General features: G+C 35.4%; 1 protein-coding gene across 1 annotated transcript; it reads left to right on the forward strand.

Moving 5' to 3' along the window:
- Nucleotides 1-323: 323 nt before the first annotated feature.
- On the forward strand, nt 324-13,356 carry LOC139973167 (uncharacterized). The gene is made up of 8 exons (XM_071979649.1): nt 324-445; nt 6,458-6,488; nt 7,418-7,590; nt 7,962-8,226; nt 8,621-8,832; nt 9,851-10,159; nt 10,423-10,684; nt 12,701-13,356. The coding sequence occupies exons 1-8, from the start codon at nt 356-358 to the stop codon at nt 13,045-13,047; spliced, it is 1,689 nt and encodes a 562-aa protein (XP_071835750.1). The 5' UTR covers nt 324-355; the 3' UTR covers nt 13,048-13,356.
- The last annotated feature ends 10,164 nt before the right edge of the window (nt 13,357-23,520 follow it).

Consider the following 23,520-nt stretch of genomic DNA (forward strand, 5'->3'; position numbering starts at 1 on the left):
AGGCACGACAGTCAATGAGTATACAGTAGGTGTTATGCTGTATTTATGGGAACAAGGACAATACAACATGATGCAACTGAAGCTTACTGCACTATTGACTGAAAGTTCAAGATAAAAATACCTGTACAAAATATTAAATTGGACTGCGCATGTCAAATAGTCTTCTTTACACACAAGCCACAAATACTATAGATGTGCAGCACATTTGTATAAGCTTTTCACCAAATCATATATCAAATAAAGTGATGGCATTAATGGACATCCATACCACTACGGCCATTTCAATAGGGTGTTGATAACCCATGAATAGATACCCTGTGGCATTTGCTATCTTGCACTTCATCGAATATATCGCATGTCGTTTATACAAATCGAAATCATGGAGAAGTGTTTCAACGTTTTTTTGACTGTTTTGACGATTTGGAGCTCGTTTGGAACAGAAATGGTAAGTGTCTCTTTTATTCAATATACTTTATAAATATTCTGTTTCTAAATTAAAATAAGTTGCGTCAATGTGTTATTGAGCTAACTCTGTTGATATTAAATTATGTGACAAAGTGAAGTGTCTTCGAAGAATGAGGAAAATATCGATAAAAAATCCTGATAAAATTCAGTTAGAAGGCCTTCAATTTAAAATATTCAGAAATTTTAACTTCGCGAAAAGACAGCAGTGTTTCGAAAAATAACAAAACGTCTTCATTTTAACCACATATATTGGGACAAAAACAAAAGATTACCTCTAATCGGTTCTTCTTTGCTTAAATACATTATTCTTAAAAATTTGCCCACATATAAAATCCTTAAAAGAAAAGCTTATTCATACATCTCAAACGTGTTTTCGTTACACACCAATATTTAAAAGTCAATTAAGTTTCGTAATATGGCCAGGAAAAAGTAATCTCTTTTCAAATTTATGAGTATATCGCTCCCCACATATCTTTTACAGCACGTCAGTTCACAAGGTTTCCCTCCAATAGCCAACCCCACCTTTCACAAATACATAACAACACGTTACATTACTCAATTCATATTATGAATTAGTGAGATAAAATACACCTGAAGATCATTCTAGTTCATAAAATTATACTCCATAATTTTGGCTACTAGTACGAAATTCATTTATTTAAGCGATAACTGAAAACTAAACTTTAATGTATTTTTTTTTTAGATTCATGAGTTAAATTTTCTTCTTGTTAAAAATCCAATCATGAGATTCCCTCTTTATACAGAGCGGTATTCGGTACTTTGTGTATGGTTATATGTTTTCAATCTTTTTTTTTATTTGTTATAATGACTTGCTTTTATTTTTCGATATAAACTGCATACGAATAACTTTGATTTTCATTTGCATAAAGGCAACTTCCTTTTTAGCTCTGTTATTTTGATATGATTTCCGAACAGACATTTTATTTCTATTTATATATACATTAAAGCAACATCTGCGTTAACTAATCAAAACCAAAACATTTATATATGATAATCCAATCACAAAGATGCTTAATTAACTTCCAATTCAAATAGTGAGCAGTTGGGTAAATACAGTGAACAAAACTATCCTGACAAGGTACATCCTTTAAATTAGATATCTAATACTTGAAAGGATGGTTCAGGTTTAATCAAATTTGAAGAAATGCTCATTTTTACGTTTGTTTATATTGTTGCAATTCATCATCAAAACGTGACATTTTCAGATTTAATTTTTTAAAGAGCACATAAATATTTACTCCCTTCACATGTTCATAGAGATCTCTTTAAAAGATATTGTTATATGTGTGCCAAAGTTTAAACAAACAGTCTGCAACAAAAAATAAAGGTACTTTGAAATGTATATTGAAAATATAATATTAAGATCACGATTCTTGTACATGTACATATTTAAGGACACAAGGTTGAATAACAATAAATCCAACTGGTGTACACGTCAATCTAATTTAAAACTAATTAATGGAAACTAAAAAAAATGAAATGTACAAAATTAATGCTGAAAATAGAAAATTTAGGTTGCGTGGATTTATTTCAAATCGAATAATCAAAGATAAAAGACTAGAAGAAAATAACAAATGCTATTTTGCAGGCACTGCGTTGTGGTTTTAAATTTCTTAAAAAAAGAATGGTATGATATACGCGATCATGAACATTTCTCCGGCGATTTAAGTGGCTAGCTTCCATTTTTCTCTCTTTTCGTGTTTCTCATTTCCTTCAGTTAGGCTATGTATTGTTAGATATTCCTAGGAAATTTAATCCCAACACTCTTTTCTTTTAAAATATAATGGATATTAGAGCAGAATAAATGTAGGACATGTTCATTAATTTTATTTAAAATGATAAAGTTTGTAAAGAAAAAACTCAGTCACAAGCCTTTTAAAGTGACAGTTATATAATATTGATTTCCTCAATTATTTTTTCGAGAAGTAATATAACTTGACTAAAGGTAACTCCTTGATACCGACTCAGAGTTTAATGTCGTTTTACAATGCCAAGATAAGAGGTAAATTTAAAGGAAGAAATACGATTTTGATTGTGAATGGGAAACTTAATTGAGATATTTTGTTTATATATCGTTAGCTAACTAAAACAGCAACAGAAAATGTGCATCCCTAAGTATGCTCATATGGCATTCAATAAATTAATTTAAGAAACAATGGAAAACTTTTCGTTTAACATACTTTTATGAACATTCAGCTGTTTTTACTTCTGTTTTGATGTTTGTGAGATTAAATGAAACACCTATAAATTATCGTATTGTTTGTCGAATGTTTGCGACTTGTTTAACTGTATTTTTAATTAACGTGTCGCGCTATTATAATACAATGTGCCAAGAACGTTGACGTCTAGTAAGCATTAGCAGTTTAGTGATAATAATGACAACTAATATTATTGTAAGAGCATTGTTTAAAATTGATACTGTTATTACATGATCTGTACATTGAATAAACTAGAAGATAAAATGGATTGAAAGTCTCATTCCAATGGAGAAGACGTTATAAAATCATTCTCAAATTAAAATCGTAGTAAGATGTTTCATTAGTCTTTGGGTAATCAATCCAGACAAAATATAAGACAAAAAAGAAATGTTGAAATGCCTTATCAAATATAGACAATTGCACGGAGGAATTGAATGTTTTCTTCCATTTTATCAGTTTGTTACATTATTGCTTCCAATTTAGACTGTATTCCAGACATAGTGCGACAGGCAAATCTAACATTTCAACCAATCATACGATAAACACTAAAGGCCATATTACTAGCGGAATAACTCAGTGCAGATGTAAAGAACGTTTCTAAAACTAATTAAATGTAAAATCAACGCCAAGATATTCTCATGTATGTCGTCTTTTATATTTTTCTATATTGTGACCACTGACAATGTACTCCATCTATAACATGTATGCGATGGGAATAGTCACCAATTCCCACCCACACTCTCCCTCTTCGCTGTCCTCCATCACTCCTACCCATCCGATCCACACCCTCCCTTCGTGATACCATGTGACTGGTCGTTGTAGTAAAAAAAAATTAACGTTTCTTATATCGTTTACAGTAACATGTAATATAAATGTAAATTAATACAAAAGGAAACTCTCCCTATGAAAAAAACAAAACATGGATGACAGCCTTTTACAAATTAAACAACATAAGATACATTACACTGTATTTAAAGGTCTCTTTTCTAACACGTTGCAAAAAACTAGAAAGTATCATCATAACATTTATCAATACTCCATGTATAGTAATAATTCGCTTTATATGTTTAAGGATATTTAATAAAATGGAACAAACGGCATGTGATACTCAGCATACGGTGACAATAAACACAATGTTTTATACAGATACAACAATAATGTCGCACTTCTTCTGTGCTTCCTGCAAAACATTATCGTCGAGATATAAACTTTGGTTATTTCCCAAACAAATCGTCTTGAGAGTTTCAATTTCTTCGTGGAGATAGTATTATACTGTGTACTTTACTTTGTTGGCAGCAGCAAAGTATAAAATGTAGTTTTTAATTCTCATGACTTTAGGTCAGTGTGATACCATTTTCAGTATCCAAGGGCCATATTCTTTTAAAAGGATACTAAATCGTGCCACAAAGTAACTGTTGGCATGTTAGACGTTTTAAAGCTACTGATACGATGACCCATGTGAAAACATTGTTTTGAAGTATTTTCACAAATTTGATGGAGCTGAAAAACATCAGAGAACTGATAAAATTGCAGGAATGATCTAAAACTTGTTTTCTGGTTTATTCAGAGAATTGTATAAATTCACTACTGGAGATGCTATACAATGTGTTTTTGTCTTGACAGATAACATCGTCATTTCATAAAATTTGAACTGGCATATGTTCGGCTGTTCTAACATGTCTATGTTATTATTATTCGGAATTAACAAACAAGAAAACATGTGTTTGTGAAGCTCCTCCGATCTTTCATACTTTTACAAATTTAAAGCCGAGTATTTGTTTAAATATTATCCCCTATGGCAGAGCAATAACACATTATGGAATTTTGGTCATGAATGACTTGGTCTGAAAGATAAAAGATTAAATTCCTCGTTTCTTCCATAACTTCCTTTTTTTCTTTTGTCCTTTTGTTGACATTCTCTATCTCTTGCAAGTTTTATCATCATCATGATCATCATGTTATGAAAGATACAATTTTAATGCAAAACGTCTATTCTTCTAACTGTACCACGTAGATTTGTTGAGGTAGGGTTACTAAGGTTGTCTTACATTCGCGGTGCCATAACGTACTTCTACCATGACTTCGAACAGTCAGGCCACTTAACGTTACGTACATAAAAGTCTTTGTAGCGCTTTATAGTAAATTTCACCAGTCTATGTGACCTAATGTATATAACTACATTAGTAGCTTTCCACACTAACTTGCACAGTGCTTCTGAGTCCTCAGCTGAGAATAACATTGATAACACGTAGACACAGCCTACTGAATCATTCAAAAATTGTGTATCTTTTAAGAAGCTGCAAGGAGTGCATGGATGCATTTTGTTAGAACATAAGTGACTGTTGAAAAGATTGTATTTTGAGAATCAAGTTTGTGTATCACAGTTTCCGGTTGGTTAACGAATAACTCAAAGACGAGGCACTTCTAATTTTGGCTAGGCTTAGTTGTCAGTATAGCCGGCAAGTGTTAGGATATAATTTTTACGGAAGTTTAAAAAAATAAAGAAAATATTGTGGTTATGGGTCTGTTAATCACTAGGAGTATTGAAAGTTCTTAGCTAGGATACGCTAATGTTTTTTCTTTATGAAGTCAGTTTTATTCATAACTCGATGTCATATTTTGCTAAGAAATTCGTGGCTCTATGTGACAACATTTTGTATAAGACTTGCAGCTTAAGTTTTTTGCGTAGTGGGTCAAACAGAGTAACGAATCGTTCAACAAAAGAAACAGGAAGAATGGACTTGTGTTTTTCCAAGAACAAAATGCTAGCACACAGTTGTCATCTTGTTGGGGACTATGATCATTCAGTAAAAAAGAGGTTAGGGCTAGTGTAATAGAATAGGCACAAAGGAATTTATCAAGTGGTTACTGTTTGTGAGTTTTGCAATATAATATTTTACGATAGTCGATTATAATTCTGATACTTTATGTATTGAAGTATGACTTAAAGTGCGATTTGACATTCATTCTGTCTGTTTAAAAATTATAGGTATCGGTATGGGACCGATATTGGGATTGAAATATCGGATATCGGCCAGATCCGATATTGTCGATATCGGCACAATACTAAAAACAATTATTTCAAATAGAAGCTTAGCTGAGCTTCTGCAGCGCTGATACAATTGTTTAGTTCGTAAGATACACAAATCAATGGCTATGAACTTACCTTATAAGTAAAATTACACCTTTCAAAACTCAGAGTTTCATTGTGCACGGTAAGTATCAAAACACTGTAATATTAGTCCAACAAGAATAGCTGGGACGATGTAAATGATCCCTATGTGTTAAAAACTGTTAAACATAAAAGCGATACAACTCATGTCTGACATGTTCTAATGTCGAAATATAACTTGAACAAAGAATATCTGTCTGCATTAAGCAACAAAGCTGTTTATGGAAGCAGCCAGCTATTGCCTTTGTTCTAACGTGAACTTACGTATCATTTGCCAGAGTGGCTGTACAACCGGAAAAATGCCAGTAATCTAATGATTCCTGGAAGAAAGTTGTACTCTGTAAGTGATCATTGACCTGTAAATTAGATATGGAATATAGACAAAAGAAAAACATCATTGTAAGTGGTTATCCGGAGACTTTATCAAAGTATAAATCGACTTAATCTTAAACTAACATATTTTGGACCAGTTTGCGAAAAGTTTTTTCTTTCCCCCGAATTGTTTTTTATTAACATATGATTTAATCTGATCCTGCTTAGTTTTGACTGCAATACTCTGTTTGTCTTGTATTGAATTCAGTAAATGTATTTTATTACACAGATAATCGTCAGTGCCGAGGGAAGATCTTCAGGTAGGTGTATTATCTGTATTATATGATTTATCGTATAATAAGAAGTAAGCTCTGTAAGTAATATCACGTATGTATTATAAACTTTAACACCTCATTTGGACAACTTGAGTGGCTGGAAATGTTAGCATTTTAATGGTCGCTCTTGACGCTATGTTTTTCAATCGTGTCACTATTTCCGAATATCTTTTTCGAGGTTGATTTCCTCGGACTAGTTTCCTTTCGATCTTTTCATATCCCACGTGCTACATCGTTTTTTTTTCTATGGTACGTTAAATAAGTTTTATTTGCCTGTTTTCGTGAGTCTTTTGATTTCACTTGGATATGATCGATAACTACGGAAGCATAGTGAAAAAGAAATTCAAGTTACTTGGTCTTTGAATTTCCATTGCAGGCTGAAAACTAATCAAATATAATGCTTCAAAACAGTTACATGTGAGAATTCAATAACGATTACCTCATTTAATGTTATACTATAGGGTCCTTGAGTAATAGTTGACATTTAAACTGATTTATTGCCTCAACTCCCTTAGTAAAGAAACCAGTTCTCTTACAATTGCCTCAAAAATCTTATCATAAAAATAAAAATATTCGATTCATGTATAACATGCATCATCGGATTTTGTTTGCAAGTTGTCTGTACCATTCATATAAATTGTAAACCAAAATGGAATCATCTCTTATCATACCAGGATTCAAAGCGCTTTACAGACGATATATTACCCCTGGTCAATGATACCTGTCTCAGAGACCATCCCTCCAGACGGCTACAGTTGTATAATGCGCCCAATGACAAATTACCTCACATGTACCCATTTAAGCCCTGGGGGAAGAGAGGTAATTGAGATAAAGCATCTAAGTCGATATGCTTGTTAGCTGAAATGATTTTTCAGTCGCAATAAAATGATAACTTCGTTTTACTTTCCATACAGGTTCTTTACACTTTGTTTTTCAACAACCTGTGTATCCGAGAGATTGCAAAGAAGTATCGAACGCATGTTCCTCTACCAACAATACATCTGGAGTGTATCTTATTAAACCAGATGTCTACCCGGAACCGTTTGAGGCTTACTGTAATAATGATCTTGATACTGGTGGATGGACGGTATGGCTGATTAATCAATGTCTCCTTTTCAACTTTAAATAGTTTTGTACAAATTTACCCAGTTTTGCATTGAATATATAGCGATGTAATACAAAATCGTTATTTCAAAGTAGGCTTATTTGATATTTTTATCGAAACGAAATTATTTTAATTTTTGTGTTATTACAAAAATAGACTGTACTTAGGTACAGTGTAGTTCTTTTCAAAGGAAAATGTAAACCTCTAGCCCAAATAACAAACTGAAGTTCGAAATATGAGTTTTTATTTCTGTGTAATAGTTGTTAGCAACAAATCGCATTGCAGTAGGGAAGGAATAATGATTATTCAATCACGTCCCAGTTAACTCTTAACTTCTTTGATATTCGTTGCAGGTATTACAGCGACGAAGATCGGATTCTGTAAATTTTAATAGAAGTTGGAAAGACTTCAGAAATGGCTTTGGCTTTCTAGGAAGTGAGTTTTGGATCGGAAATGACAAAATTGCCGTCTTAACAAATCAAAAGCGGTACCAACTGCGAATGGACTTTGAGAACGTTGCTGGAGAAACTTACTATGTTACATACGACGAGTTTCGTGTCTCAGATGAATGGGGGGATTATTATATATCTAGTTTAGGAACATTCAAAAGATCAGATGGTAAGTGTCTTTTACATTATTATTAAATATAAAGCCACATAAATCATAAAAATCGATCCTTTATTGTTGTCAGAAAGCAGTATACTTACACCGAGAGAAAACAGAAACAAGCCATGATTACCTGGTTTCAGACTAATTGCACAACAAATGATGGTGTTTTATCTCGTTAAATTGAAAAAAAATATTAACTTTCACGTGACTAAGGAACGGCCACTATCTATTTAAAATGTTCTAAAAATTATTTGAGCAGCTTTCGAATGTATGCTTCTTTCCTTTTACCTTCTGACAACCACGTATTTAAGTAATGACAACAAACTATTCTATGCAACATGTCATATTTGTCCTGACTGTAACAGGTTACTATTATTTACCCTTTTTTCTTCCTGTTCTCTAGAAACAATCCCTGAATGGTGTCCAGCTAATGAGATATTTAGCAATGGGACCTGTGAGAGGACTTGTGACGACCCTGATACTTGCATCTCGGCTACCTCTCGCACAGAAACAGAGCAATGTGTTTGCGTCGGTGAATATTTGAGACATCAAGAACAATGCATCCCTCTGAATCAATGTAACTGTTTCGTTGCTGAAAAAGGAAGTGTCTTAGGGGTCAGTACGGTTCTTTCATGGCATTTAAGTGCTTTGCTTTTAATGATTTTTTTCATATGATAAGAAGCAAATATTTTACTTACATATAGTCCGGAAGAACAAGACTACTCCTACGGAGGTCCATTCCCTTATAAACCCAACATAACAATGCATGGATACAACTAACAATAGTTTTGCGGTTAGAAATAATTTTAGGGCTAATGTATAGTCGCAATAGGCCGTTTTAATGCGATATTTGCAGCTACCTTTTCATGGCGAATCACGCGGCCTCCTACATCGGAGTTGGCTTCAAATACTTTATAAACTTTCATAAAGATCCATACCCTTACCAAGATGCCCGTAAATGTTCCTACAATCAAAACCACCTAAGGAACGGAGGGACGTGCACCTACAACTGCTTCGTTGCTGACATAGACAGTGTATTAGGGGTCAGTACGGTTCTTTCAGGTCATTTTTATCATGCTTTGTTCTTAGTCATTGTAAAATATAATTAGGAGCAAACCTTCACTGTTTATACTTGTCAATAATCACATTACATTACATATGACCGAGTGGCGTGCGCATCGTGGTTGGGCAGTTGCCATTGACCCATTTTTTTTTTCTCGCAAGTCCAGTCAAAACTGTCAGTCGAGAGATGTATTACGTTTAGTCGGGCATCACGAGACCACTCCTACGGGTGTGCATACATTTATAAGCCTGGCACAAAATGCATGGATATTTTTTTCACAGTCTTTCGGTTAGAACTATATGTATGCCTAAAGTAGAGTCGCGATAAGCCGTTGAATGCAATATTTGCAGCTACATTGTTTGTGGCGGATCCCTTCGCCTCCTACTTCGGAGTTGACTTCAAATACTTCATAAAACTTTCATAAAGGTTCATACCCGTACTTAGATCATCAGAGGGAAATTTGTTTCGGCCACCCACCTTTGAAATCCTGTACATTTGAATGTGACAACCGCAAATTCATAATTCATTTATTAGTTGTTGTTTTACTTTTCGCTGAATATCTTAAATTAGGAGGGCCACTTTTACATCAATTCAAGATGTACACAAAAATCAACTTGTAGGAACAACCGGCTTGAAGATGAGAGTTACCAGTGTAGTGATCATGCAACCTGTGATGAGAGGAACGGTGTCCGTAAATGTTACTGCAATCCAGACTACGAAGGGGACGGAGTGACGTGCACAAGCGTGCTCCCTAAAGATTGCTACGAGCTTTATGTTTCCGGTACACTCAGTGATGGAGTTTACACCATTTACCCTGATGGTTGGCCAAGCGGCATTCAGGTGTACTGTGAGATGGAAAGTAACGGAGGAGGTTGGACGGTGAGTTACGTAAACAATTAAGGATTTATATTTTTAGCTTCCTCACATTATATTTTAATTTCCTCAAAATGATGCACTGCATATCTCGTTGAGATGAACTTGACCATTTTAAGAAAACAAATCAAGAAACAGAATACTCTTGCAAACTAACTTACTTTCACAGTATACATATCTTTGTTTACTACTTGTTGGCTTTTGATGTCATGCCCTTAAGGCGTAGTAGATTATATAGTTGGATTACTTTTTTATTCTTTATTTCATAGGTTATCCAGCGACGATCGAGTGCCTCCACTGACTTTTATCGTGGTTGGTCGGACTACAAGGACGGTTTTGGTCATAAGAATCAAGACCACTGGCTAGGTAATAAATATATCCACTCTATTACCAACCAGAAAGCGTACCAACTTCGTATTGATCTAAGGGACTCAGCTTCATCATCGTTTAACGCCAGCTATTCGACTTTTAGCATTACTAACGAGACAGACAAGTATAGACTATCAGTTGGATCACACAGTGGAAATACAGGTGAGTAGTTGATGTTCTAATCATTGACGCATCTATAAATCTGGACCGGTTACGTCGATTAGGAGAAGCGCGAAGACCAGAAAAAAAGCAAACAAGAAAAGCATGCCAACCAAGGAGGATTATGTGACGTGATCCCCTATAGCAATTAATTATTGTAGTACTCTCTGAATGTGTATTCTACAACAAATAATATCTTGATCTCATAGCTACCACATTCCTGGCTAAATGATATACGAGTTCAATATTCACAACAATTTTCAATTCCAAACATTGCAATTTTATGTCAAGCGTTTGAACTACAGCTGGAACTCTCGTAGGTTTTTAGGACTGTATACAATGTGTACAGACATAGGAAGCAGACGAAAATATTCGCTGTTCCTTGGCAACACAGGTCTCCTTGCCGCGTTTGCACGTAACAAGCACCTACCATGATAGGAGTGACCGTCATACGCAATCTATAAAACTATGACAGTAGATTTTTTTAATATTAGCCAGGCTCTATGTATTTCTGACACAGAGTAATTAAATCTCAACATCCCTATCATCCCAACCTAAACGAGTATTCTGAAATGTAACGTAAATGTGTGTTGAATTAGCGCGCTGTTGTCTACAAAACTCGCAACACTTCAAACTTACAATCGGGTAAATGCTATGTTTTCGATTGTTTTCGATGATTCTCATATGGGAAAACATTGAGGCGCTATTTTAATATAATCATGTTATAGATAAAGTCATTTAGGGTTTATCATTCATAGAACATTGAAACTGAGGAATCAGAAATGATGTATTTTTAAATATTCGTCTGTAAAGATTCGAGAAATTTCAATCAACCAATAAATCAGTCTGTTCGAAGAAGTTATACGTACGAGACTAGATGGCATATCTCAATAAGAACTAAATAATAAAATGACAATAATCAATATCATTCAAGATTTTCCTACATGTAATACATCGACGTTTGGTTTCTTTGTTAAAACCTAAAATATAAGCTACTACATTATAGTCGTTTTACCTTAAACAATGTCGGCTCTATTCATTTAAACGTATTTATTTCATGATTTGTGTATAGTGTAAATTTAAATACAACTTTATAGTCCAACGTATGAGCTCAGGTTGAATGATACAAAGATTACAAAGTGCTATAGATATAGGGTAAAGAATTGAACAATCGATGGCAATAACACCCTGTATACCCTGTATACAGTAGAACAGGGAACTTGGAGCCGGGCAGATATTATATTACAACCATAATATTGACAGAAAAAATTATGCCATCTATTTGATTTTTGTTTCATGGGGAGATGGCTTTTTCAGCTAAATGCAAATTATTACTTTGTACTTAATAATAACATGTTAGATAACGCAGGAAGAAATCTTTCAATGATACCCTTATTTTCCTGACTTGAATGTTATATGAAGCTACATCACACAGCCCCCAACCCCTTCCTCCCTCCTTGAAAAAAAATAAGCAATGGGTTGAATAAGGGGAGAAATGAAAATTTGGTTATGCAAATTAAATTAAACATAATATTATTAAATTAAATTTAAAAGTTAACACCGACACACACAAGAAATTAAAACTAGAGTTTTGATATAGTAGGAAACAACTCAGTTGTGAACTTAGAAATAACAATCAAATAAAAAAATGAATGAATAGTATTGTAAATAAGTACCGATAAATAAATATAAATAAAGAGCGATATTAGCGACGCTAGTAACCCAAATCTAGTATTTGGTAAATGTAGTTTCCTCATCTGCATGTGACTTCTGTTGTGACACTGTATTTCAAACGGAACAACAACAACAAATACATAAAAACGTCCTTGCAAAGACAAAATACCACCTTATGTATCGTACATATTGATATTATTATTATAATAAAACAAAACATTCGCGGAACTGACGTTGTCATGTTGGTAGGACAAAAACACACTGCCCTCTATTTTGCATCCGATATTGAATTCGTTCAAAGTATATAAAATGACCGGTTTATGTACTCTTTCTCGTTTGTTGCAGGTTTAAATGCTTTGTCTTTCAGCAACAATAAACAATTCAGTACAAAAGACCAGGATAACGATGGATGGAGCAACTACGACTGTGCGGAGGGACACAGAGGAGCCTGGTGGTTCTATTATTATTATCGCTGTAGTTATTCTTATTGTCAGTATTATGTATGTCAAAAAAGTTATAATTGCCATTATTTTCCCGATGGCAGCGAAGGGTGCGCTTATTGCGCTTATTCTCACCTCAACGGAGACTACGACGGCTCTACTCGAGGAACGCACGTGTTCTGGTATAGTTCTAGTTTGAACAGTTATGGATGCAACCTTCAATACACAGATATGAAAATACGGCCTGTGTAGACAAAACACTGTATAAATAACACATTGCCAAAAAGAGCAGGTTTTACTTAGAAATAAGAAAATATCCATACAGATCTTCGAGCGTCGGACAGCTGGACGTGCCATAGACAAGAAAGAAGAAGAAGAAAAGCAACAAAAATTTCAAACGGGACGATTCGACTAAATAATTCATTTTCCAAGGGAATGCGTAGATATTAATTGAAATTGATGTCAAATTATTAATATTAATCAGCTTACTGTTGTTTGATAGTTTGAAAATTGATTATTGCATGAGTCTCACAAAAGAATAAAAGAATACAAAAAAGTAAACTTGTGCATTTTTCCTTAATTTGTTGCATCCCTCGTAGTCAACCCTCAACCTCCCCCCACCCCCCCCCCCCCAAGTATTATTAGTTGGTTGGAAATGGACAATTGCAAGTTGATTCTTAACGATTCTTGGTTTCTAGGACACATACACACACATTTCAAATACTTACATATTTATATGAAGTCATTATCAGGGTTGGCGTCGAACTACTCACAAAACATAGGGTAACATTTATAAATATATATATATATATATATATATATATATATATATATATATATATATATATATATATATATATATATATTTATATTACAACATCCCTAAATAAATTATCAAAAACCAGCTATGTCAACTGATGACAAAATATTCTGTGGTTGCACATGGTGTTGTTAATCTCATATACAAAGTCAAATTAAAATAACGCAATATTGAAAACAGAGGTACTATCGCTAAATTTGGGAGTTTGTTTGTGGAAAATTAATAATTATGTGTATTATGTGTAGTATGAAGCTTCGGCGGGCGCGAGGGGGGGGGGGGGGGGTGCGTGGCACTCACATCTATAAACCTTCAAGTTTGCTTCCTTTTGGTCCTTGGATTGATATGTCAGTCATAGTTCTAGGACAAAATCCCCCCCGGACAAAATCCCCCCGGACAAAATCCCCCCAGACAAAATCCCCCCGGACAAAATTCTCCAGCCATAAACTCCCCTGGACAAAATCCAGTGTGCCAGTCAAGGCATGGGTCATTGCACTGGTTAGGGTACCGGTCAGAGTAACAGTGAGGGTGCTGGCGAGCGTAACTGTGAGGGCTCCTGTTAGGGTACCTGTGAGGGTACCGGTCAGGGTACTGGCCATGTGACTGGTCAGGGTACCGGTCATCATACTGGTCACTGTACCGGTCAGGGTTGCACTCAGTGTACTGGTTAGGGTACTGGTCAAGATACCAGTCAGGATACTGGTCTGGGTACCGGTCAGGAGACTGGTCGGGAGATCAGTGAGGGTAACTGTGAGGCTACCTGTTAGTGTGGCATTTCAGGGACCGGTCAAGGTTTTGGTCAAAGTACTGGTCATTGTACCAGTACTAATAAGGGTACGTATAATTACTTACAATTTCGTAACTGTTAGTTCATTATAAGAAACTATAGTCATTTTACTTGAAGTATTCACATGAAAGAAGTTCATCGTCCTTTTAAAATTACGCAAATGAGGAAAAGTTGTGAATCTGTGATTCCCACTGAGCGAGCGTCAGGCTACGGGCATAAGCAGCATGTGTATATACAGGCGCGTATCCAGGATTTTCTAACCCGGGTGGCGCGAATTACTAAGCGGAGCGCCACCATCAGTTGGCGCGGAGCGTACAAGAAAATTTCTGGTTTCGATACCCCCCAGGTCACCGGATATGGCACTTCTCGGGCTTGAAAATGAGCAACCAGATGTACACTTTTGCCCGAGAACCAAGTATTTCCCAAAAGTTTTTTTCCCCCATCCATAACCTTTTTGAAGATTGTCACCAGTCACATCATGTTCGACCTGATTGCATGTCCTATGGATCATTGCTTTTGTAGGTGATTCTACGTCACGGCCCACAATATCCGAAAGCCCCACTTTTCAAGGTTTTATGCCCAATATTTGTTGAGAATTTGAAAATTAACATTTCTCGTGAATAAAATCACTTGAAAACATACCCATAATGTTGCAGAAAATTCAATCTATGGACAACCAATATAGAAAAAACCTCCTTGAACCCCTAAAAGACAGGTCAAAATTGCACGAGTAGAGGAAAGTATGATGAAGAATGTTTGTCAGGAAATTTTTTGAAAATTCCGACACAGTTAATTTATTGGTGTAGAAATATTGCAACCACTTATAATGGCTATTATAAAACTTGGTTGAAGGAAATGAAAAATAGCCGATATTTCCGATATCAGGTATATCGAAACCGAACACCACACACATAGGCGTAGGTCCCGTAGGAGTGCCCCCCCCCCCCCCAACCAAATTTTTCCCATTTTCTTCGGGCACCTACTTAAAGAAAAATAAATAGTAATGAATAGCTTAAAAATGATCTCCTTGGTAATTAAAATAAAGTTGTAAGCTTGACCGACATTACTACTGTAAAAGAGAGTTTTGACATAAATGGATCTGTATGCTTTTTCTCCATCTACATAAGACATTTGGTTGTTTACATTAGCATCCGGCGGTATACTGTGTAACTTTCACGGACCGTGCGGTACACGATGCCATGCAATGTAATGACCGATGCTTGCTTGTATGATATTGGCATCGATGTATTGAACGCGCGCTTTGCGCGCGAAAAATTTTGGCCTTTTTTTTCGGGCAAGTCATTACAGCCCCCAAATCCAATTGGGCTCCTACGCCTTTGACTACACACATAGACAGTTTTTGAGGCTGTTCATCGTGGAACATGCATTTCAATGCTCACTGATACGATGTTATATCTGCTCTTTACTTTACAAACTCGAACAAGCGTGTAGCGAGTAATTGCCAAGGGAGGGGCGAAGCCGGTAGGCAAACTATCTAAGCGAAGGGCCACCATGAGTTGGCGCGAAGCGTACAATAAAAAATTTGGCAGAAAATGCCTCCCAGATTGCTGGAAATGACACTTCTCAGGCCTTGTAAGTTGCATCTAAGCATTGTCTATTTTGAAATTACTAGCGATGTCATAAAGAAAATTTGCTCGGGGGGGGGGGCGGTCGCCCCCTTCCCGAAATGCGTCATGTTCCCCGACGACTCGGTCGAGTTCAAGACCAGCCACAGTTGGTTCCATATAGCACAATCGTACAATTGTTTAAGGCTTCCATACACACACGCGCGTTATGATAGACCATATATAGTATTTATATAGATACATTAGTGAGAGAGGAAATATGGAAACGTCAAAAAATGGAAACGTCAAAAACGTAATCCTTGATCTATCACTGCCTACCCTGTGTATATAATAGGGATCAGCGCTTTAACTATGACTGTTCCTCTTTCTCTTCCCGAGGTCTTGGCTATCTTCTACTCCCTCCTTTTCTCATTTTTCTCTCTTTTTCTTTTTCTTTTCCCTTCCTTTCTCTCCTCCTTTTCTTTTTTCCCCCTTCTTTTCCCTTTTTCTTCTCTTTTTTTCTCTCCTCTTTTCCTTACCCGGGGGGCGCGCGCCCCCAACGCCCCCCTGGATACGCACCTGATATAGTAAGTTAGGCGAAACGTATACGGTATAGGTAGGCATATAGGCTAAGCGTATATGAAACTAATACTGAGGGAGACTGCATAGGCTGTATAATGTTGCTATAGCCTAGGCCTACGGTAACTCCGCCAATAAATGTGGATAAAGATAGTCGTTCTGATTCATGTGGATTATATTATGTTATACTGCCCTTAGTAGACCAGTTAGTACAGTAGAATAGTTTGACAAAAGTGAAGTTAGACCAAACTGTGTACAGTAAAGATGTTGATGAATGTCACCAAATTGTTTAGCCGGCTTATAATACCTTTAAAGTTTGCATTTTGTAGTTGGAACGTTTGCTTCGCTAGAATACCAGTGTCTATGTCATTCGTACTGAGCTACTGTACGTATCAAACAATTTTAATTTTGTACAGGAAGTTCTTGGGTGCGGAGTTGCAGTATATGTATTACCATAGCCTACTATTAATTGGAATAAATAGTAAATAGGACTAATCGTGGCGTCATCGAGTAGGCTGAGCAGACCTGGGCTATCCCCTCGGTGTGCTGCCTTCTTTAATGACATCAGATGGCTAATTTAATTTATTAATTTGTATTCCTTGTTGAAGGCATCTACAGCAGGCCTATGCGTTGGTGATGGCGTGTGTGACGCCTTGGCTTGTAAACATTGATATCTCAAGAACTAAAACTTGCTGGTACTTTAAAGTTGGTATACAGTAGGTAGCCCTTTGTAAGTAGACAGTCCTTCTTGTTTTAAATGGAGGTCAAAGGTCAATAGTGGTCAAAGTCTGATAACCTTGTAAACACACAAGAAGTAAAAGTTGCTGGAACATCATACTTGGTATGTAGGTAGCCCTTGATGAGTAGACAGGACTTGTTTTTATGAAGGTCAAAGGTCATTTCATGCCAACAGAGGTCAAATTGAAAACTTGTGAACATGATATCTTAAGAAGTCAAAACTGCTGGAACTTCATACTTGGTATGTAGGTACAGTAGCCCTTAGTGAGTATACAGTCCTTAATTTTTTCATGGAGGTCAAATGTCCTTGGAGATCAACAGAGTTAAAGTCAGAAAACCTTCTAAACACGATATCTCAAGAACTAGAAGTTGCTTGAACTTCATACTTGGTATGTAGGTAGTCCTTAGTGATTAGACAGTCCCTTTTGTTCTTCATGGTGGTCAAATGTCATTTGAGGTCTACAGAGTCAAAGTCTGAAAACCTTGTCAACATGATATCTCAAGAACTAAAAGTTGCTTGAACTTCGAACTTAGTTCTTATGTAGGAAGCCCTTGGTGAGTAGACAGTCCCTCTATTTCATAGAGGTCAACGTGGGCCGTGAAGGGGACTGGGTGCCTCAATATTCTTAGTTAAAAACATTGGGGCACTGATAAAGGGGCTAACAATAAAACTCATAGGCCTACATTGTCGGACACATGTATAGACGTGATAAATATATTTATGAACCGTAGTGTCACACAAGACTGCTACACTGTTCACGCAGGTTAAATCTTAGGAGCTCTCTACATGTATTGTGCATTTATTGTGCATATATACGTGATGAGCGGTTAAACTAAACCTTGTGTTCTTTTTGAACGCCATTCCTACAACACGTGCCTAGAATCTTGAGGTTGCACACTATTGACTAATGAAATCAAAAGAAATGATATGAACATTTCGCAAACTGTCCAGACGTTCATATTATCGTTGGCTCACTCTCATTGAGGAAGTTCAAATTTCAAGGGGCAGCTGCCCCGCCCCCTACCTACCCCCGCAGGCTACGGCCCTGTAGTTGGCACCAGTGAACTTAATCCCAAATAAAATATTTTGTGAACATATGTACAGAACTACTAAACTAGAACCCGAGGTATAATGACTAACATGGTTGCAACAACATGACTAGCAGCTTAGCACCCAGGCTAAGCACCATGTATGTATCTGTCTCAAATCTCGTTTGATATATGTAATTTTCTCAAAAACACTTCAAAACTATCCTGGGTGACTTTGCTAACTAAACTGATTGCACAATATTATTTGCACAATATTATTTGTTATATTGTTGGTACGTGAAATACAATATACTATAATATAAAAATAATTTTATCCTGCAAGAAGATTATCGAATGTTTCGGGCTTTCATTACCTATTGACTTGTGCAGATAACCTCAGAGGTATATGAGCGCGGTTCCTCATTTAATTTACGCTATCAATGAAATCTATAATTCTTATTTCAATCCAGATGAAAAGTTCTATTTTCTAAGATGAGAATAAAAAATTAATAACATACTAATCTCATGTAACACAATGTTTCAGCTCCCTTTGTGGGATACACGAGTCATTATGAGTCTGAATGATACTCCAGCGCCTACGCGAATCAGTTACCAAACTTGTGGATGGGGTAACATATGATATAGTGTCCCCACCCTTTAGAAGTGGGGACGTGTCCCCTGCCCCCCCCCCCCCCATGATTGACGCCTCTGATGCGTATACATCTAGAAGTAATAGGTCTACAAAGTTACACCGTAATTGACGCAAAGTGCTATAACTTCCTCTTATCAGGACCTTTCACAGGTGCAGGTTTGGACTGATGTTCTAATAGTAAATGATTCTAATTATACTTATAACGTATTCTTTTGTATCTTCTTATATGACCGTTATTCCCCTCTTCAAGGGTGAAGTAGTGGCTCCAAAATTAAGACGAGCTGGTGTATACATGATTACTGTACGTTTTTGTATTCCACCGATGATGACGAAACTATGGAATGTATCAAAGATCTTCAAAATGGTAGTCAAAGACAATTATAATATTCATTGTAAAGTTGTTAAAGCATTTAATTACATTATTGTTCGTCCATTCAGCCATCTTGTAACAGGTCTTTTAATAGTGGTATAATGTGCCTAATGTTCTTAAAATTACACGTGCTGTTCCTGTCTACAAAATAAAAAGTAAGAAAAAAGGTAAAAAACTATAGAACATTCTTGTATTACCAGTCTTTTCCAAGGAATTTGAAAAATTAGCATATAAATGTTGCTTTAAATTTCTTTCACATTATACCATAATATAAAAACCAAATAACCCTTACTCTACAGCTCATCCATTAATTAACTTTATTGAGATCATCTTAAAGTCATTAAAGAAAAGTTATCTTTCTGGTGGAATTTTCCTTGACCTCTCAAACGCCTTCGACATTTTGGACCATAATATACTTATCATCAAAGTACACCATTATGGTATGGTGGGACTTCCAATAAAATGGTTCACAGACTACCTATTGAACAGGAATCAGTTTATACATATTTCAAATTTTATTTCTCGTAAGTAAGCAATTACAACAGGTGTACCCCAAGGCTCTAGTTAGTGACTAATTACCACAGATGTACCACAAGGCTCTAGTTAGAAACCAATTGCAGCAGGTGTACAACAGGGCTCTAGTTAGTGACCAGTTACTACAGGTGTACCACAAGGCTCTAGTTAGTGACCAATTGCAACTCCCTGTACCACAAGGCTCTAGTTAGTAACCGATTACAACAGGACCACAAGGCTGTAGTTAGTGACCAATTGCAACAGGTGTACCGCATGGTTCTATTCTGGGTCCACTACCCATTCTCATTTAATTCAATGATTTACCTCTAATTAGTTCAAAGTTTAAATTTACTTTATACGCTGATGATACAAGTACCTTTAACGACAATCGAAATCTGCTCTCACTCATTATTAACGCCATTAATAACGAGAAGGTCTTTGTAACCAATTGGTTCACTGCGAATAAATTAACTCTGAATGCAACTGAGTCGACTGCTATTTTAATTATCTCACCCTATTCAAAGGGCTGTTGATGGATTAATGGTATTACTTGAAATAACAACTTTAGTTCATTTCTGTATCTACTACGTTTCTTGGCGTCACAATCGATCAGAATTTGATTTGGTCTTCTTACATAAATAATATATGTATTAGAATTGCTGGTGTTAATTATAGATTGACACAGTTAGTTCCCAGGAAGGTTAACTTTTATTAACTATCTACAAAAGTCTAGTACTTCCTTTTTTAACTCACTGTGTTCCTGTCAGCTGGGGATATGTCGCTGATATTTATACAAGCAAACTTTATTGAATACAGAAGAGTATTCGTTATGGTGCAGATAAACATTACTTAACCACCATGCAAGCTAAGCCCTTTTCAATATATTTAATATTCTTATTTTGGATGATATATATATATATATATATATTCAAGCCACTTGTAATTTGGTTACCGATCTCTGTGTCACATATGTTTGTTAGAACGGTCATGTTTCAATACCATACATATTTATGATTATAGGATCCCTTTTTGCAGATTTATAAGAACACAACACAATATTAACTATACTGGGCCTATACAGTTTGGAACAGCCTACCAGTGTCACTTAAATGAACTATAACATATTTTAAAGGTAATTAAAAGAAACAAAACATGATGAAAAATCAATTATATATAGGCCTACCTTAAACTTTTCAGTCCGAGAGATGTGGGGGGGGGGGGGGGTGGGACGCGGTGGGAGATGAGTGTTGGTTGATTTCGTTTTATAATATCTTTACATTTATAAAGATGACATACATTTTTGCATACTTGCAGGAGTTTTGTACCAACAAGCTTTCGGTAGCTCTCCTTCATAACTCATCCATCTTCTACGTAATGTATTACCATTATTTGTATTATACGTACTTTGTTTATTGGTTGATGTTTAGTTCAGTTTACTTGAATTGAATATAATTACGTAGGCTATGCCTATGTAGGTAGCAATATGACATATTGTTTATACATGATTTTTTTCACGTCCATATATATGACTATATTCTTGCGTTTTGAAATTGACGAAGCATCTCAAAAATTACAATGAATATGCAATTGTGTAGTGTGTTTTTTGTGTAATTTGACCTATTATATCAGACGTTTGTTTTCAATCTTCCTACTGTTTTTTCTCGATATTACGCCTTTATGCCAAATTGAAAACTTTTGTGTCCATTTTCGACTATTGGTATCAAAAATTCTGTTTTGATATAAGAAGTCAAAATGACCAGGGAACAATTGCAGAAAATAGCCCGCAACATACACACAGGGCTTTTCGGGAACACGATTTTTACAATAGGGATTTCCGGTCAAGACTGCAGCTATGTCGATAGTATGGAACGCCGTTTTAACATTTTTTAAACAAATACAAACATCTCTTATTAAGTTTTAGATATCTCTAATTCATTTTTGGATATCTCTAATTCATTTACAGATATTATTAATTCATTTTTGGATATCTCTTATTCATTTCCCGACATCCCTTCATTCATTTCCAGATATCAATAATTATAATATATTTGAGATATCCAAAATTTAATTAATGATATCAAGAATTCGATTTAGAGATATCCAATGAGTAATATTCATCTTCTTCTGTGTCACTTTATGTCTCTATACATTATCCTTTCTCTCCCAAAAAAACTGACCACCATTCCTACCAACAACATTGAGCTTAGCCTTGTCATTATTTAACAGCATCGGCATAATTTATCATTACATCATACTAATCATGTGGTTTCTCTCATATTTGGGAACGGGTGAGTGTGGGGGGGGGGGGGGGTCCAGGTTGCCATGTTACTCATCATGCAACCATTTTATTCAGGAGCCCATAGATATTCAACTATAATATTAATAGCGATTAACAATGCGCACATATCCGCCCTGCCCAAGGCACAAAAAAAGGTATGGTAAAAAGAAAAAGAAAAACTTAAATTAAATATAAAATCACTAAAAGCTTCACGCATGAGTTTTAAGGAGTTCTTTGAAAGTCAAAATGCTGGTGCACGACTTCAGTTTTAATGGTAGTGCATTCCAAAGACGAGGGGCAGCAACCTCAAAAGACCTATCACCCCGTGAGTGTCTAGATGTCTGTTCCCGAAGGATCATGATTTCTGAAACAAATCCCATTAAATGGAATAGTATGTGCACAGTGGCTGATATTCTTACAATTCTCTGTCCAGTATAAAGTCCTTTTTTATATATAAATATATATATATATATATATATATATATATATGTGTGTGTGTGTATATATATATATATATATGTATATATATATATATATATATATATATATATATATATATATGTGTGTGTGTGTATATATATATATATATATATATATGTATATATATATATATATATATATATAATAAAAATAATATTAATAATAATAATAATAAAGGCTTATAAGCACAACTACTACAGAAAACTGTGTGCACTGCTGTGCTGGAAAACAATTAAATAAATCTTAAAGTAACGATACAAATGTTAAACCTGGTCGAGATTCTGGCTGAAATCAGAACCAGTTACAATTAGGTAGTGTTTTAATTGCCTCTTAAAAGTAGCAACATTTTGGATTTCTTTAAGGCTGTCAGGAAGCTTATTCCACAATTTAGGTCCAGCTTTGGCAAACGAGCGATACCCATACGAGGATTTAACTCGAGGCTCTATCAATATCTGCTACGATCAGAGGTTACCAATATATCATGGATATATTTAGGACCCAGTCCTCTAACAGACTTAAACACAATCAAAATTATTTTAAAGTACACCCTCTCCTTGATTTTAAGCCAATGGAGATCATGGAATAGATCAGTCACATGATCATATCTACTTTTACCATATATCAAACTTGCAGCAAAATTTTGAACATATTGGAGTTGATCATATAAATGTTGGTTGATACCAAAATAAAGTGGGTTACAATAATCAGTATGCGAAATAACCATGGATTGGACAATAATGCTTAACTCAGACTTAGTAAGATAAAACCGCATTTTAGAAATATTTCTAAGATTCTTAAAGCACCTGGATTTAAGTGAACATATTTGATGCCGAAAAGACATGGTATCGTCAAAATGAACACCAAGGTTACGAACAATTTGGTCAAAACGTACACAATCAACTGAGTTAAGAATAACA

The sequence above is a fragment of the Apostichopus japonicus genome, chromosome 9 (assembly GCF_037975245.1).
Source record: "Apostichopus japonicus isolate 1M-3 chromosome 9, ASM3797524v1, whole genome shotgun sequence".
Taxonomy (NCBI): Eukaryota; Metazoa; Echinodermata; class Holothuroidea; order Aspidochirotida; family Stichopodidae; genus Apostichopus; species Apostichopus japonicus.

Excerpts from the sequence above, each read along its gene's own strand:
- LOC139973167 (XM_071979649.1), top strand. The coding sequence starts at position 356 with ATGTCGTTTATACAAATCGAAATCATGGAGAAGTGTTTCAACGTTTTT. Across the intron at positions 6,489-7,417 it reads TGCCGAGGGAAGATCTTCAG|GTTCTTTACACTTTGTTTTT; the intron begins GTAGGTGTATTA and ends CTTTCCATACAG. Across the intron at positions 10,160-10,422 it reads GTAACGGAGGAGGTTGGACG|GTTATCCAGCGACGATCGAG; the intron begins GTGAGTTACGTA and ends TTTATTTCATAG.